General features: G+C 47.8%; 1 protein-coding gene across 1 annotated transcript in view; it reads left to right on the forward strand.

Moving 5' to 3' along the window:
• Positions 1-13446, forward strand: part of Rhce (Rh blood group CcEe antigens) — a 31549-nt gene extending 18103 nt beyond the window's left edge. Inside the window, exons 5-10 of the mRNA XM_021160608.1 lie at positions 1424-1587; positions 2379-2516; positions 6840-6967; positions 9420-9499; positions 11691-11764; positions 13205-13446. Of these exons, the coding sequence (XP_021016267.1) occupies positions 1424-1587; positions 2379-2516; positions 6840-6967; positions 9420-9499; positions 11691-11764; positions 13205-13231 (611 nt within the window). The 3' untranslated portion in view covers positions 13232-13446. The remainder of the gene's footprint in view (positions 1-1423; positions 1588-2378; positions 2517-6839; positions 6968-9419; positions 9500-11690; positions 11765-13204) is intronic.
• The last annotated feature ends 1529 nt before the right edge of the window (positions 13447-14975 follow it).

Genomic DNA, 14975 nt, shown 5'->3' on the forward strand with positions numbered 1-14975 from the left:
GCTACCACTGCCCAGCGGCCCTTAGTTTCTAATTATGTTGTTGACTTGATAGCTTTGGATTAAGCCTTTCCTTTTAGGGAACCTCTCTCCAGTAATATTTGGCAGATACTTGGGTGTAGTGATGCACCCCTGGACTACAGTCCTCTGGAAGCTGAGGCAGGAGGATTGAAAGTTCAGAGAGGCTCATTACATTGGTCTTTAAATAAGTTTTTGGGTTTTTTTTTTTTCCAGAGCTGAGGACCGAACCCAGGGCCTTACGCTTGCTAGGCAAGCGCTCTACCACTGAGCTAAATCCCCAATCCCTTTAAAGAAGTTTTTAATCTAATGGTTTTTGTCTCTAACAGTAAGGAAGTTAACAATGGCAAGTTAACATTGTGAAGAAAAGCAAGAATTGAGAAAAAAAAAGTATGTGTGTGTGGAGTGGGGGGAGATGTCTCAGAGGGTAGTGCACTGGCTGCTCTTGCAAGAGAACTGGATTCTGTTCTCTGTGCCCACATAGTGGCTCACAATCACCTCTAACTCCAGTTCCAGATGGTTCTATGCCTTCCTCTGGCCTTACATTCGGGCAAAACACTAATGCATGAAAAACACTTTGGGTAAAGATTCTTGCCACCAAAACTGATGACTTGCGTTCATCCTGTGACATACAGCAGGAAGAAGATTTTTGTATTGACACAATCTCATGTAGTTGCCTAGGCTAGCCAGTAGCTTACTATGAAGCCCAGGCTGGCCTTGAACTCACTGGAATTTTCCTACTTTAATATCCTAAGAACTGAGATAATAAGTATGAGTGACCACACACCTGCCCTGTATTTGTTGTTGTTGTTGTTGTTGTTTTTTCAAGACAGGGTTTCTCTCTATAGTCCTGGCTGTCCTGGAACTCACTTTGTAGATCAGGCTGGCCTCGAACTCAGAAATCCACCTGCCTCTGCCTCCCAAGTGCTGGGGTTAAAGACGTGTACCACCATCGCCCAGCGGCCCTGTATTTTTTTTTTTAAATAGATTTGTGTATGACTTTTCACTTGCATGCATGAATGTATACCATGTGTATGGCTTTTGGATCTCTTAGAACTGGGGTGACAGATGGTTGTGAGTCACCATGTGTGTGCTGGGAGAAAAATCCAGGTCCTCTGCAAGAGTAGCCAGTGCTCCTAACCACTGAGCCATCCCTTGTCTCTGCACTGCATGTTAAAAGAAAGCATTTGGCCATCAAAGACTAGTGTGAGGCCTGGCATTTATAGATTTCAGTACTCTAGATCTTAGATCTCTGGTCTGCTTCCCACCAACCTGGGACTTCAGAGAAGAGAGGTGACTAGTCACCATGCTGGAAAGTGACCAGCTTCAGGACGCTCCTCTGTCACCCTGGAAGACTGCAGTTTCAGAATCGGGGCTTGGTTCTGGCTAACGGCCCTCTGCCCTCCAGGCACCCTCTTCTTGTGGATATTCTGGCCAGCTATCAACTCTGCTCTCCTGGAAGGGACAAAGAAAAGGAATGCTGTGTTCAACACCTACTACGCCCTGGCAGTGAGCGCAGTGACAGCCACCTCCATGTCAGCCCTGAGTCACCCTCAAGGGAAGATCAACATGGTGAGGAGCAAGGCTGCCTCTTGGGCAGCATGTGGATCTCTGTGCATAACACCTACATTTTTGGCCCTTACCCAATTGGCCAGGCTGTGGGTGAGGACGCTCCAGTGACAGGCCCTTCTGTGTCCCTCATATAGGGAACATCAGGGTACTAGAGACCAGACAGGCTGTTTGGGGGTCGGTGTGTGTGTTTTTTTTAAACCTACTTTTTTTTTTTTAAAGATTTATTTTTTTATTATATGTAAGTACACTGTAGCTGTCTTCAGACACTCCAGAAGAGGGCGCCAGATCTCGTTACGGATGGTTGTGAGCCACCATGTGGTTGCTGAGATTTGAACTCTGGACCTTCGGAAGAGCAGTCGGGTGCTCTTACCCACTGAACCATCTCACCAGCCCGGTGTGTGTGTTTAAGTCAATCAATGTTGGGGCTGGAGTTAAGAGCCCTGACAGCTCTTCCAGACGATTTGGGTCCAATTCCCAGCACCCACATGGTAGCTCACAACTGTCCTAACTCCTGTTCCAGGGGATCCGACACCCCCATATAGCCATACATGCATGTATACACCCTGTTCTTTTAAGTGCTCAAGGGTACCCAGTCAGAAGGGCTCCTCCCTGAGCTTGAGGGAGCCTGTGGATGAAGGTCACCGTAGTGTGATGGACAGGAAGGGATGACTTCCGGATCCACGAGCCTGGATTATTAGGAGGCTGCTCATGGCCACTGCGCAGAAAGGCTGTGGGTGAGACAGCGCCCTCTCTAGCTTGTCTTCTCCCACTCACAAGCTCTGGTTCTACAGGTTCACATCCACAACGCAGTGCTGGCAGGGGGCGTGGCCGTGGGCGCCCCGGGTTGCCTGATTTCTTCTCCTTGGATTTCCATGGTGCTGGGCCTCATAGCTGGGTTGATCTCCATCTGGGGAGCCAAGTGTCCACGGGTAAGGAGCTGAAAAGTCACCACTCTCTGCTTTGCCTCAATCCAGTGGTATCTAGGTCACTCGGTGGTTCGCGGAAACATGCAGCAGGTATGGACACTGTCTTAGGTCAGATACAAGGCTGGCCGTACCCAAAGATGTTTCCTTTCTTTCCTTTCCTTTCCTTTCCTTTCCTTTCCTTTCCTTTCCTTTCCTTTCCTTTCCTTTCCTTTCCTTTCCTTTTCTTTGTTGTTGTTGTTGTTGTTGTTAAGACAGGGTTTCTCTGTATAGCCCTGGCTGTCCTGGAACTAGCTTTACCTTTAATCCCAGTACTTGGGAGGCAGAGGCAGGTGGATCTCTAAATTCAAGGCCAGCCTGGTTTACAGGGAAAGTTCCAGTACAGCCTGGGCTACACAGAAAAACCCTGTCTCACACAAACAAACAAAAAAAACAAACAAACAATTAAATTACATTTATTTGTTCATTTGTTTATTACTTATTTATTGTAAGTAGTAGTCAGAAGATAGCTTGTATAATTCTGTTCTCTACTCCCACCATATGGGTCCTGGGATTTGAACTCAGGTCATCATGTTTGGGAGCATCTCCCAAACGAGGTGTAGGTTTTTGAAGGCTGAATCTAGATAATGTTTCTATCAAAGAAGAATTTGCCAACAGTTTGATTTGATCAAAGCTAAGTTACTCTGCTTTTCTTTCTTTCTTTCTTTCTTTCTTTCTTTCTTTCTTTCTTTCTTTCTTTCTTTCTTTCTTTCTTTCTTTTGAGAGAAGGTTTCTCTGTGTAGCCCTGGCTGTCCTGGAATTCACTCTGTAGACCAGGCTGGCCTCGAACTCACAGAGATCTGCCTGCCTCTGCCTCCCAAGTGCTGGGATTAACTAAAGGCGTGTGCCACCGCAGCCCAGCTTTTCTTTCTTTTAACAGCTTACTTAATCAGTGTGAGGGCATCAGATTATTTGGAACTGGAGTTACAGACAGTTGTGAGCCACCATGTGGTTACTGGGAATCAAACCTGGGTCCTCTGGAAGAGCAGCCACTGAGCCAGTGAGCCATCTCTCACAGAGCAGCCAGTGCTCTTAACCACTTAGCCATCTCTCCTACCTGTCTGCTTTTCATCCTCAGTGGGAACAGATGTCTCTTATCTCTTCTGACTTTGAAACCCTGACATGAGAGCAGTTGTCACACAGTGGAAATGGTTCAGAAGGCGACAGATGCCACTGGGCTCAGGTCCTGCCTTAGTTCTTGTTGCTATTGCTGTAATAAAATACCATGACCACAAGCAACGTGGGGAGAAAAGGGTTTATTCCATCTTACTGTTAGTAGTCCGCAGCAGTACCTAATTAATTACTTGAATAGATACCAACAGACAGTGGTGTGTTCCTTGCCACCCACCTTGCTCTGGGTTCCTGAATGAAAGACACACACACACAGCCTTTATATTTTGCTATGTCTAAAACAGCTCAATGGCTGCGCCACTTCCTAACCTTCATGTGGCTAAACCACCTACTTCTGATATTCCTGAGTTATTACTTACTAAATTCAATATTCTATCTTTGCTGCCCTGGACCCACTTGGGGAGTCCTCTTGGGCCACTATCCCCCCCTCCCCGTCCCCCAGCTCCTACATGGCCTCTATGTTCTCTGTCCTGCACTTTCTCAAGCATGGCATCGTTCCTCTCCTTCTTCTCCCAGCATGGCGGATCCTTCTTTCCTCCTCCTTCTTTAGTCCCACGTCTGAGAAAATCCTAAAGTCTCACCTCTGTCTGCCCTGTCCAACCATTGTTGCTGATCTTTATTTACCAATCAAAACCAACTGGGGACAGAGTCCCTCAATGTCTTATATAAGGACATATGGATTCCCCTACAAGCTATTTTGGGGGCCCAAATTAACACTAGAATACAAAGGTCACAGTAGTCCACCTTCCAAAGAAGTCGGAGCAGGAATTTGAGGAAGGACTGAGCGCTGCTCACTGGCTTGCTCCCCATGGCTTGCTCAGCCTTCAGCCTTATAGAATCCAGTACCACGTAGAAGTGGCACCACCCACGGTGAGCCGGGCCCTTTCACACCAATCAAGGAAATGCCCCTACAAGCATTTTCTCAGCTGAGGTTCTCTCCTCCAAAATGACTCTAGCTTGTGTCAAGTTGACATGAAACTAGCCAGCATCAGTCTCTCGGTGTCCTGGTGCCTCAGTTCCCTCCACTCTTTCGCCAGGTTGGGGTGGCTTCTGTCATTTTGAAGATGAGTCATTTGCTTGTTCACTCAATCGGTCCTTCACCATGCACACTTTAATCCTTCTTCTACCCCAGATAGACACAACAGCCCAATAAGCACTGGAAGAGCACCTAAGCTAGCCTAGGACGGGTCAGAGTAGAAGCCAGTACTCCCAGAGGGGAGGTGGCCTTAGCTGAGCGAGCAGTGGACAGGAAGTGGGCTTAGCCAGGCAAAGGGGGAAAGGATTCCATGTGGGGGGGAGGGGGGGGCAGTGCCTTCAAAGGCTCAGTGAGAAGAGTGTGTGACCCAGCAGAGAAACAGGTATGATCACAGCAGAAGGTTTGGGTGAGCCAGGACTTCAGTGAGACCAGCACCTCAAGAGGTAGGAAGTACTGGGATATCCCCTGGAATAACCAGGGGTCTAGATGTTCCCTCTGGAGACAGAGGATGCCAGTAAGGAGGAAAGAGGAACCTGAGGAAATTTCCTGTGTCTCCCCAGGCCTGTTGAGGGCAGAAGTGGGGGGGGGGACTGTGGGACAGACCGCCCTGTGGACAGATGCTGTCATCCTGACATCTCATCTCCTGTTGTCTTGTGGGTGGCACTTATGGGAGACATTTGGCAAGAACTCGAGACATTTTTGGTTGCCATACTGCTGAACTGTAGAAACTAGAAGCCGGGGTTATCGATAACACTCTACAGTATTGGTCCCTCCCCTCTCCCGTCCCAACATAGAATTGTCAGTCTCAAAGATGAACGGCATTTGTGTCAGACCTTCTACTCAGAATGGGACACGAGACACTGGGAACTAACTGTGCTGGCTCTTTTCCTCGGGTCTGTCACTGAACACCACCAAGAAGCAACTAGAGGGGAAAATCTTTTATTTTGGCTCATGGTTTGCAGAGATACTATCTGCCACGGTGGGCAAAGCATGGCCGCCTGCGGCTCTCTGGCGGCAGCAGTGAGTAGCAGCTGCTTGTTCACATTCCAGTGGACCATGAAGTCGAAAGCTTGGAAATGAAGCTAGCTTGTAACCCACGAGACCCAACTCCTAGGAACTTACTTCTACTAGATGTCTCCCCCTTAAGAGTCCTACAATTTTCTAGAACAGGGCCATCAGGGGGAAGGTGCAGATATTCAACCCCATAAGCCTGTGGGGGCCATGTCACGTTCCAACTGTGACAATATCACCTGGGAGTTTGTCAGAATAGCAGAATCCCAGTCCTTATCCCATAGCCACAGGCACCGAATCCTCTGTGTGTGTGTGTGTGTGTGCACATGTGTGTGCACCTGTGTGTGCATGTCCCCTCACGCCTGTGGATGGAACCCAGGCTCTTGAATCTTGTAGGCGAGCACTCTCCCATCGATCTACATCCTCAGTCTTTCTCAGCATTTGAAAAGAAGGATTTCATGTATTTTTATGTGTATGAGCGTCTTAGTCAGGGTTCCTATCCCTGCACAAAACATCACGACCAAGAAGCAAGTTGGGGAGGAAAGGGTTTACTCAGCTTACACTTCCACACTGCTGTTCATCACCAAGGAAGTCAGGACTGGAACTCACACAGGGCAGGAACCTGGAGGCAGGAGCTGTTGCAGAAGCCATGGAGGGGTGCTGCTTACTGGCTTGCTTCCCCTGGCTTGCTCAGGCTGCTTTCTTACAGAACCCAGGACTACCAGCCCAGGGATGGCACCACCCACAATGAGCCCTCCCAGTCTTGATCACTACTTGAGAAAATGCCTTACAGCTGGATCTCATGGAGGCATTTCCTCAAGGGAGGCCCCTTTCCCTGCGATAACTCCAGCTTGGGTCAGGTTGACACGGAAAACCAGCCAGAACAGTATGTTTGTGCACCACATGTAAACGTCAAGGCCAGAGAGAGCGGCACTACGTGAGCGCTGCGAGCAGCAGTTTAGAAGACCTTGTCTAGAGGGTCCTAACTGCTGAGCCGTCTCTCCAGGCCCCTCTTCCGGGCATTTTAAATATTTCCTGGGCAGATGAGAGTGTACCTTCAGGGCTCTGTGTCCATTCTCTTTGGTACTCCTGTTGTTAAGGACACGTAGAAGCGTTGGGAGAGACCGTGAGTCTTTCTTACAGGTCTACTTATATTGCCATTTTGGTCCCAGGCGTGTTTGAACCACATGCTGCAGAACTCCAGTGGGATCCACTACACCTTCGGCTTGCCAGGTCTGCTGGGAGCACTTACCTACTACTGCCTTCAGATAGTCACAGAGCCCAAGGCCTCGGATCTCTGGTGGGTTACTTGGCATCTTCCCCTAACCTTCATTATCAGTTTATTCAGAGAACCTTTTGGTCGTTGTTGGTGGTGTTTTTTTGTTTGTTTGTTTGTTTTGTTTTTTTTCAAGACAGGGTTTCTCTGTGTAGCCCTGGCTGTCCTGGAACTCACTCTGTAGACCAGGCTGGCCTCGAACTCAGAAACCTGCATGCCTCTGCTTCCAAAGTGCTGGGATTAAAGGCATGCACCATCACTGCCTGGCAGGTTTTTTTTTTTGGTTTTTTTTTTAATTTATTTATTATTTATTATATGTAAGTACACTGTAGCTGTCTTCAGACACTCCAGAAGAAGGAGTCCGATCTTGTTACGGATGGTTGTGAGCCGCCATGTGGTTGCTGGGATTTGAACTCCCAACCTTTGGAAGAGCATTTGGGTGCTCTTACCCACTGAGCCATCTCACCAGCCCTGGTTTTTTTTTTTTATTTTAAAGATTTATTTTATTTATATGAGTACACTGGAGCTGTTTCTAGACACACACCAGAAGAGGGCATTAGATCCCTTCACAGATGGTTGTGAGCCACCATGTGGTTGCTGGGATTTGAACTCAGGAGCTCTGGAAGAGCAGTCGGTGCTCTTAACCGCTGAGCCATCTCAGCCCTTGTTTGTTTTTCAAGATGTTGTTTTTTCTGTGTAGCCCTGGAACTCCTTCTGTAGACCAGGCTGGTCTTTTTGTTTCTTTTCTTGTTTTGTTTTTTGAGACAGGGTTTTTCTGTATAGCTCTGGCTGTCCTGGAACTCACTCTTCTTCTTTTTAAAATTTGAACAGGGTCTTACACTGTAGCTCAGGTTGACTTGGAACTGAGCTCACTCATGCCTCAGCTCAGATAGGAGTTACCACAGCCGACTGCAGAAATGTTCTTAACTTCTATCTCTTTTGGAGCTACCAGTTCTCCTGTGCACATCTCAAAAAGGAACAGCGTGGGAGGAGGGCCCAGGTACACAAGTCTGGAGTCTCCACAAATCTAAACAGAGCAGGCCAGAGACAGGAGGATCTTCATGAGTTCAAGGCCAGCTTGATCTACAGAGCTAGTTCCAGGACAACCAGGGCTACACAGAGAAAACCCTGTCTCAAAAAAATCCCAAAACTAACCAACCCAAAGAAGCAAAAGAGAGTGGCCATGAAGCCCTTCCTGTGGGTGGTTGCCGAAGGCTTTGGGGGAGGGGGGATTGAAAACTATACCTAATGTTTCCACGTTCTTGTAATTGTCATAGAGTTCAGAAGGAGGCTAAGCAAGGAATGCAGTTTTCTTTCTTTCTTCTTTTTTTTTTTTTTTTCTGATTTCATGGTTTTTTTTTCCATATTTTTTATTGGGTATTTATTTCAATTACATTTCCAATGCTATCCCAAAAGTCCCCCACCCACTCCCCTACCCACCCACTCTCACTTCTTGGCCCTGGCGTTCCCCTGTACTGAGGCATATAAAGTTTGCACGACCAATGGGCCTCTCTTCCACTGATGGCCGATTAGGCCATCTTCTGATTCAGGAATGCAGTTTTCTTATAAACTGAAGTAGGCAGGCAAGGGTAATGCCCCAGTAGTCTGAGATCTGCCTTCTCTTTTCTTGTATTCCTACTGCCCGTGGAGTGATGGACCGAGAAAAAGAAGTTTCCATAGAGTCTTGACTAGGGGGAGGGGTGTGGCTCAGCCCAGAGATTGCTTTCCAGCCTTTAGCACCACACAAGCAGGACCAGGAATTCAAAGTCATTTTATGCCTGGTAGAGGTAGAGTCTACCACATAGTGTACTTGAGGCCAGCCTGGACTAAATGAGATGTGAGGAGAAGAGCCAGTGGGTGGTCCTGAGTCTGATCCCCGCAGTGGTTGGGCTTCAGCTGATCCACAGAGCCTGGGAACTTTTTTTTTTTTTTAATTTTTGTTTTTTTCGAGACAGAGTTTCTCTGTATAGCCCTGGATGTCCTGGAACTCACTCTGTAGACCAGGCTGGCCTCAAATTCAGAAATCCACCTGCATCTGCCTCCCAAGTGCTGGGATCAAAGCCGTGCGCCACCATGCCTGGCTGTGGGAACTTTTTTTGTTTGTTTGTTTGTTTTTTCGAGACAGGGTTTCTCTGTGTAGCCCTGGCTGTCCTGGACCTCACTTTGTAGACCAGGCTGGCCTCGAACTCAGAAATCTGCCTGCCTCTGCCTCCCGAGTGCTGGGATTAAAGGCGTGCGCCACCACGCCCGGCGGGAACTTTTAATGTACCAAAGAGGATTGTGGAACCTCTCTTCCTGGCCCAACTACATCTACAGAGCTCTACAGGAACAGGGCAGTGAGGTGCCAGCTGGGGGAAGGCCACTTAGTTTCTTTACAGCCCTTCTTGGCAACGTCACCACTAATGCCATCTGTCATGTTTGTCCCCGATGCCTGCAGTCTGATACCTGAATGTCTTCTCTGCTTTGTCCATTCTAGGATCATCACCCAGACGGTCACTCACATTGGGGCTCTCAGCTTTGCTGTGGCGATGGGTATGGTGACTGGACTCCTCACAGGTTAGTGCAGTTCCAGATTTCAACCACTAGAGGGTGCCCTGGTACACACATGTTCAGGACTGGCTTCTTCCTCCCGAACTCAGCCTCAGAGGCAGCTCAGCAAAACAGACTGCTCAAATGATGATTTTTAAAAGTTATTATTATTTTTTAAATTTTATTTCATGTATATGGGTGTTTTGCCTGCATGTATGTCTATGTAACACTTGTATGTCTGCTACCCGTGGAGGCCAGAAGAGGAAGATGGATCTCTGTTTTGTTTTGTTTTATTTTTTTCTCCAGACAGGGTTTCTCTGTATAGTCCTGGCTGTCGTGGAACTCACTCTGTAGACCAGGCTGGCCTCGAACTCAGAAATCCGCCTGCCTCTGCCTCCCAAGTGCTGGGATTAAAGGNGTGCGCCACCACGCCGGGCAGAAGATGGATCTCTGAAGCAGGAGCTACAGACAGTGATGAGCCACTATGTTGGTGCTGGGAGTTGAACCTGAGTCTTCTGGAAGAACAAGTACTCTAAACTGTTGAGCCATCCTTTCAGCCCCTCAAATGCTGATTTTAAAAATCAAAAGAATTAGGGCTGGAGAGACGACTCAGGGGTTAAGAGCACTGGGTGCTCTTCCAGAGGTCCTGAGTTCAATTCCCAGCAACCACAAGGTGGCTCAGAACCATCTGTAGTGGGATCCAATGTCCTTCCTCTTCTGGTGTGTCTGAAAGCAGCTACAGTGTACTCATGTACATAAAATAAATAAAATATTCATTAAAAATTATAAAAATCAAAGAATCAAGAGTAGTGGGGCATGTGTTCAGGAGGCAGTGGCAGGCAGATCTCTATGAGTTCAAGGACAGCCTGGTCTACAAAGTGAGTTCCAGGCAAGCCAGAGCTATACAGTGAAACCCTGCCACCACCACCTTCCCCACTACAAAAGACCCAACACAAAATCCAACGAACACTATGGTCAGTGGTGGCACATGCCTTTAATCCCAGCACTTGGAGGCAGAGGCAGGCGGATTTCTGAGTTTGAGGCTAGCCTGGTCTATAGAGTTCTAGGACAGCCAGGGCTACACAGAGAAACCCTGTGTCGGGGGTGGGGGTGGGGGTGGGGAATCCACTGAACACTTAATTTCAGAACTAGAAAGGCCTCCACAGGTCACCTGCTGCCAACCAGGCCAGAGAAGGCAAGGACCTCTCTGGAGTTCTAAGTGGAGCAAGTGACACCCTTGAGCCCAGGGGGAGTAAAAAATGTACCCAGCCTCACACAGAAGCCCAAGGAAACCTTCAGGCCTCAAGTCTGCCTTTCATTCCCTTGTAGCGCCTTATCCTACCTAACTCAACAGATGCACATCCAGGCTCCACTGTGAGCCAGTTGTTCTGGACAACAGGCAACAGAACAAATTCTCCAGCCTCCCAGAGTGGACACTCTTAGGCAGCACGTGCCCACAAGGCATCCAATTCATCACAGGAAGTCCCTCCTCCCTTCTCTCCTCGATTTTTTTTTCTTCTAGACACTGCCTCACTCAGTAACCCAGGCTGGTCTTGAACTCTCCACCCTCCTGCCTCCCTCAGCATGCGTGAACGCTGAGATGACAAATGTCACCAGACCTGGCTTTATGTTTTGCTGGTGTCAAAAGAGCACAGCGTACAAGTGATTGGTGCTTAGAGGGTGAAGACGGGGTTAGCTTCCCTTCCGCTGTAAACTCTTGACATCAGGGAATCGCCATATCCCTCAATTTGCCAGGGCCCTTCTAGTTTATCCTGGGGAAGATGTCAGATCAAAGCCCACGGTTGCTGGGTGTGGCCTCATCAGTTCTTTGGAAAAGAAATCTTGCCTTCATGGTTTCTCACCAAAGCCTAGAGAATGAAGAGAGCGAGCGACCAGGCCCCACTGAGCTTTGCTTATCTGCCTCAAAATTATGGGGAGGTAGATTTCTGTTGAGATATTGTCATTTTTGTAGAATATTTCAGTGATCTATTATTATTATTATTATTATTCGGTTTTTTCAAGACATGGTTACTCTATATATAGCTAGCCTTGGCTGTCCTGAAACTCACTCTAGAGACCAGGCTTGCCCTGAACTCTCCTTGCCTCTGCCTTCCAAGTGCTGGGATTAAAGGTGTGCGTCAGCACCGCCAGGTTCTGTCAGATATCTGGAGGTAATAAAGGAGCCCTGCACGGTTTCACCTTTCGTTGTTTGTTTAAGGTTGTCTCCTAAGTGTCAAAGTGTGGAGGGCTCCCCATGCGGCCAAGTACTTTGACGATCAGACTTTCTGGGAGGTAAGAATTTTAAGCTATTAACATGACAGATGTGTGTGTATGTGTGTGTGTGTGTGCAATTTCAGAGGATAGTGGGCATCTTCAGGTGCCCCAGGCTTAAAGATAAGGAAATGTGCTCTGTGTGGTGGCACCTACTGGAGAACTGTCTCCAGACCCCAATGTTACCATAAGGCCATCTTACCTATGTCTTGTCACTGCAGTGTAGGAAAACACACCAGAGGCTTCCAGCGCTCCCAGTCACATAAGCACCACAGACAAGGGGCTGCTGTGATGCCTTCAGTGTCCTAAGCACCCTATAGAAAGCCCCAAATGGAATGAGCTGTTGCTATGGACTCTCCTGACACTGCACACATGTAGTACACACATGGACAAGCATGCACACGGGAGTAGACATATGGGAGGGCAGGTGCAGGCTGGAGGAATGACCCATTGGTCGAGAGTACTGGTGCTCTCCCAGAGGACCTGGTTTGATTCCTAAAACCTGCATGGCAGCTCACAAACATTTATTTATTTAAATTAAAATATTTATTTATTTTATGTATATGAATACACTGAAATTGTGTTCAGACACACCAGAAAAGGGCATCAGATCCCACTACAGATGGTTGTGAGCCACCATGTGGATGCTGGGAATTGAACTCAGGACCTCTGGAAGAGCAGTCAGTGAGCCATCTCTCCAGCCCCCTGACAACCATTTATAACTCCGGTTCTAGGGACTGGATGTTCTCTGATAACCAAGGCAGGAACCACACATGTGCACAGTGCACAGATGTACATACAAGCAAATCTTCCCACAAATTTTTTTTTAGTTAAGAATAATTAAAGCTGGATGTGGTTGTGCACATCTTTAGTCCTAGCACTAGGGAGGCAGAGGCAGGTGGATCTCTCTGAGTTTGAGGCCAGCCTGGACTACAGAGTGGTCAAGGGCCAGGGCTATTCAAAGAAACCCTGCCTCAGAAAACAGAAACAAAAACAAAAACAAAAAACTAAAAAAAAGCAAAACAAAACAAAAAGTAAAAACAATTAAAAAAAAAAACACAAAGAAAAATATACAGGTAATCTCTCCTAATTTAAGATTTTGAAAGTGACATCCAGGTGTGGTGCGCTTGCCTTTAATCCCAGCCTAGTCTACAGAGTGAGTTCCAAGACAACCGGAGCTTCATAGAGAAACTCTTGTCTCAAAAAAACAAAAACCAGGGGGCTGGAGAGATGGCTCAGCGGTTAAGAACACTGACTGTTCTTCTGAAGGTCCTGAGTTCAAATCCCAGCAACCACATGGTGGCTCACAACCACCCGTAACAAGATCTGACACCCTCTTCTGGAGTGTCTAAAGACAGCTACAGTGTACTTACATATAATAAATAAATAAATCTTTAAAAAAAAAAACCAATCAAGTAAAATACTAAAATAAAATAAACACACTCTGCCTTCACTTCACAGTTCCCGCACTTGGCGGTTGGATTTTAACCGAAATCATCTGAGAGCGAGGCCGAGCGAGGCTGGGCGAGGAGAGAATGAGGCCAGGCGAGGAGATGCCCTTTGTGTCCCGTTTGTCTGCATCCTGTGTTACAAGAAAGGCTTCCGAGTGACCATCTAAGTTTAAATAGTATGTTTGGTTTCATGACAGATACTAACGATACTTTGGGCTGAAGACACCTCATTAAAGTTCTGGTCCAATTCTATCCACAAGGTCTCTTTCTTCTCACACTTAATAAAACCTCTGCCCAGGTGGCTAACTCCTGGCTACAGGAAAATTAAGAACCCTTACCTCTACTCACGGCATGCAGGCTTTGGATCCAGAGGTTTTACAAGGTCCTCAGCCTTCCCCAGGCTGTGCTTGTGGAGAGAGAGTGGGGCTGGTTGGGGAGTGAGGGAGAACACTCGCGAGTTCCTAAGAGGCAGACTCACTGGAGACCCTTGCCAAGTTCCACCCTCTGTGGAATGTCACGGGGGAAACAACAGCAAAGCTGTCCTTCTGTGTCCTGAAGAGCCAACGTCATTCAAACCCAAGGACAGTGGATGTGGAAGATTCTATTCTTCTAAATGTCTACGACTCTGATCACAGCTCCCAAAGGGCAATTGCAGAAGGTTGGAGCTTCAAGCTTAGCTTTGAGGAGTTTGTAGTATTGTGTGAGGTGGGAGCCTGAGGGTGTCACGAGAGCCTCCTCCAGTGGAGGACAGACCATCAGAGTCCCCGACAGCTGGTCTGTAGCGTGGTAACAGACCCTGTGTTCTGCTAAATTCAGGTTATCTATTCAGAGGTGAAAGGAATCAGAATTCAAGCCAATTTCAAAACAAATTCTCACCTGAGTCAGACTCTTGAGCCCTAGAAACTGACACCTAAGTTACTGTCAAGTCTGTATATCCTGTCCTCTTTCCATTCCTGGCACGGGTGGAGTGTTTACCAGGACCCTGTGCCACAGCGGGTCACCTGTTCTTGCTCCTGATGTCCACAGGAGGGATGGGAGGCTGGCGGTCGCCTGGGCTTCTCTAGCATGCTCTTACATTCTCTGGGAGGCCCTCAGGCATCAGTCACACCGAAATGTTTGCCCTTTCTCTTTTACCTTGGCTTGCATTTGTTTTCGTTCGGTATCTTCTGGACTGCGACGATCTCTACATAGCCTCCTCTGCTGGCTTCGGGAAGTTTGTTCCTCCTCAGGAAGGAGCTGGGCACTGGTCAGTCAGGGGAGTCTGGTGCATCTTGGGCCCTCAGTTCTCCTGGAGATCTCCAACAAATGAATGATCTACATACGAACCCTTCAGTTCCACAGTATTCCGTTTTTTTGGTTTTTTTAAGATTTATTTATTTATTATATGTAAGTACACTGTAGCTATCTTCAGACACTCCAGAAGAGGGCACCAGGTCTCATTACAGATGGTTGTGAACCACCATGTGGTTGCTCGAATTTGAACTCAGGACCTTCGGGAAGAGCAGTCAGTGCTCTTAACTGCTGAGCCATCTCTCCAGCCCCAGTATTCCGTTTTTAAATATGTAAGCAAAAAGGTCACTGACTGACTGCATCCAGGGCCACTGACTGACTGACTGCACCCAGGGCCACTGACTGACTGCGCCCAGGGTCACTGATTGACTGTCCCCAGGGTCACTGACTGACTGTGCCCAGGGTCACTGACTGTGCCCAGGGTCACAGACTGACTGTGCCCAGGGTCACAGACTGACTGTGTCCAGGGTCACTGTCTATGCCCAAGGTCA

This window comes from Mus caroli, chromosome 4 (genome assembly GCF_900094665.2).
Source record: "Mus caroli chromosome 4, CAROLI_EIJ_v1.1, whole genome shotgun sequence".
NCBI lineage: Eukaryota > Metazoa > Chordata > Mammalia > Rodentia > Muridae > Mus > Mus caroli.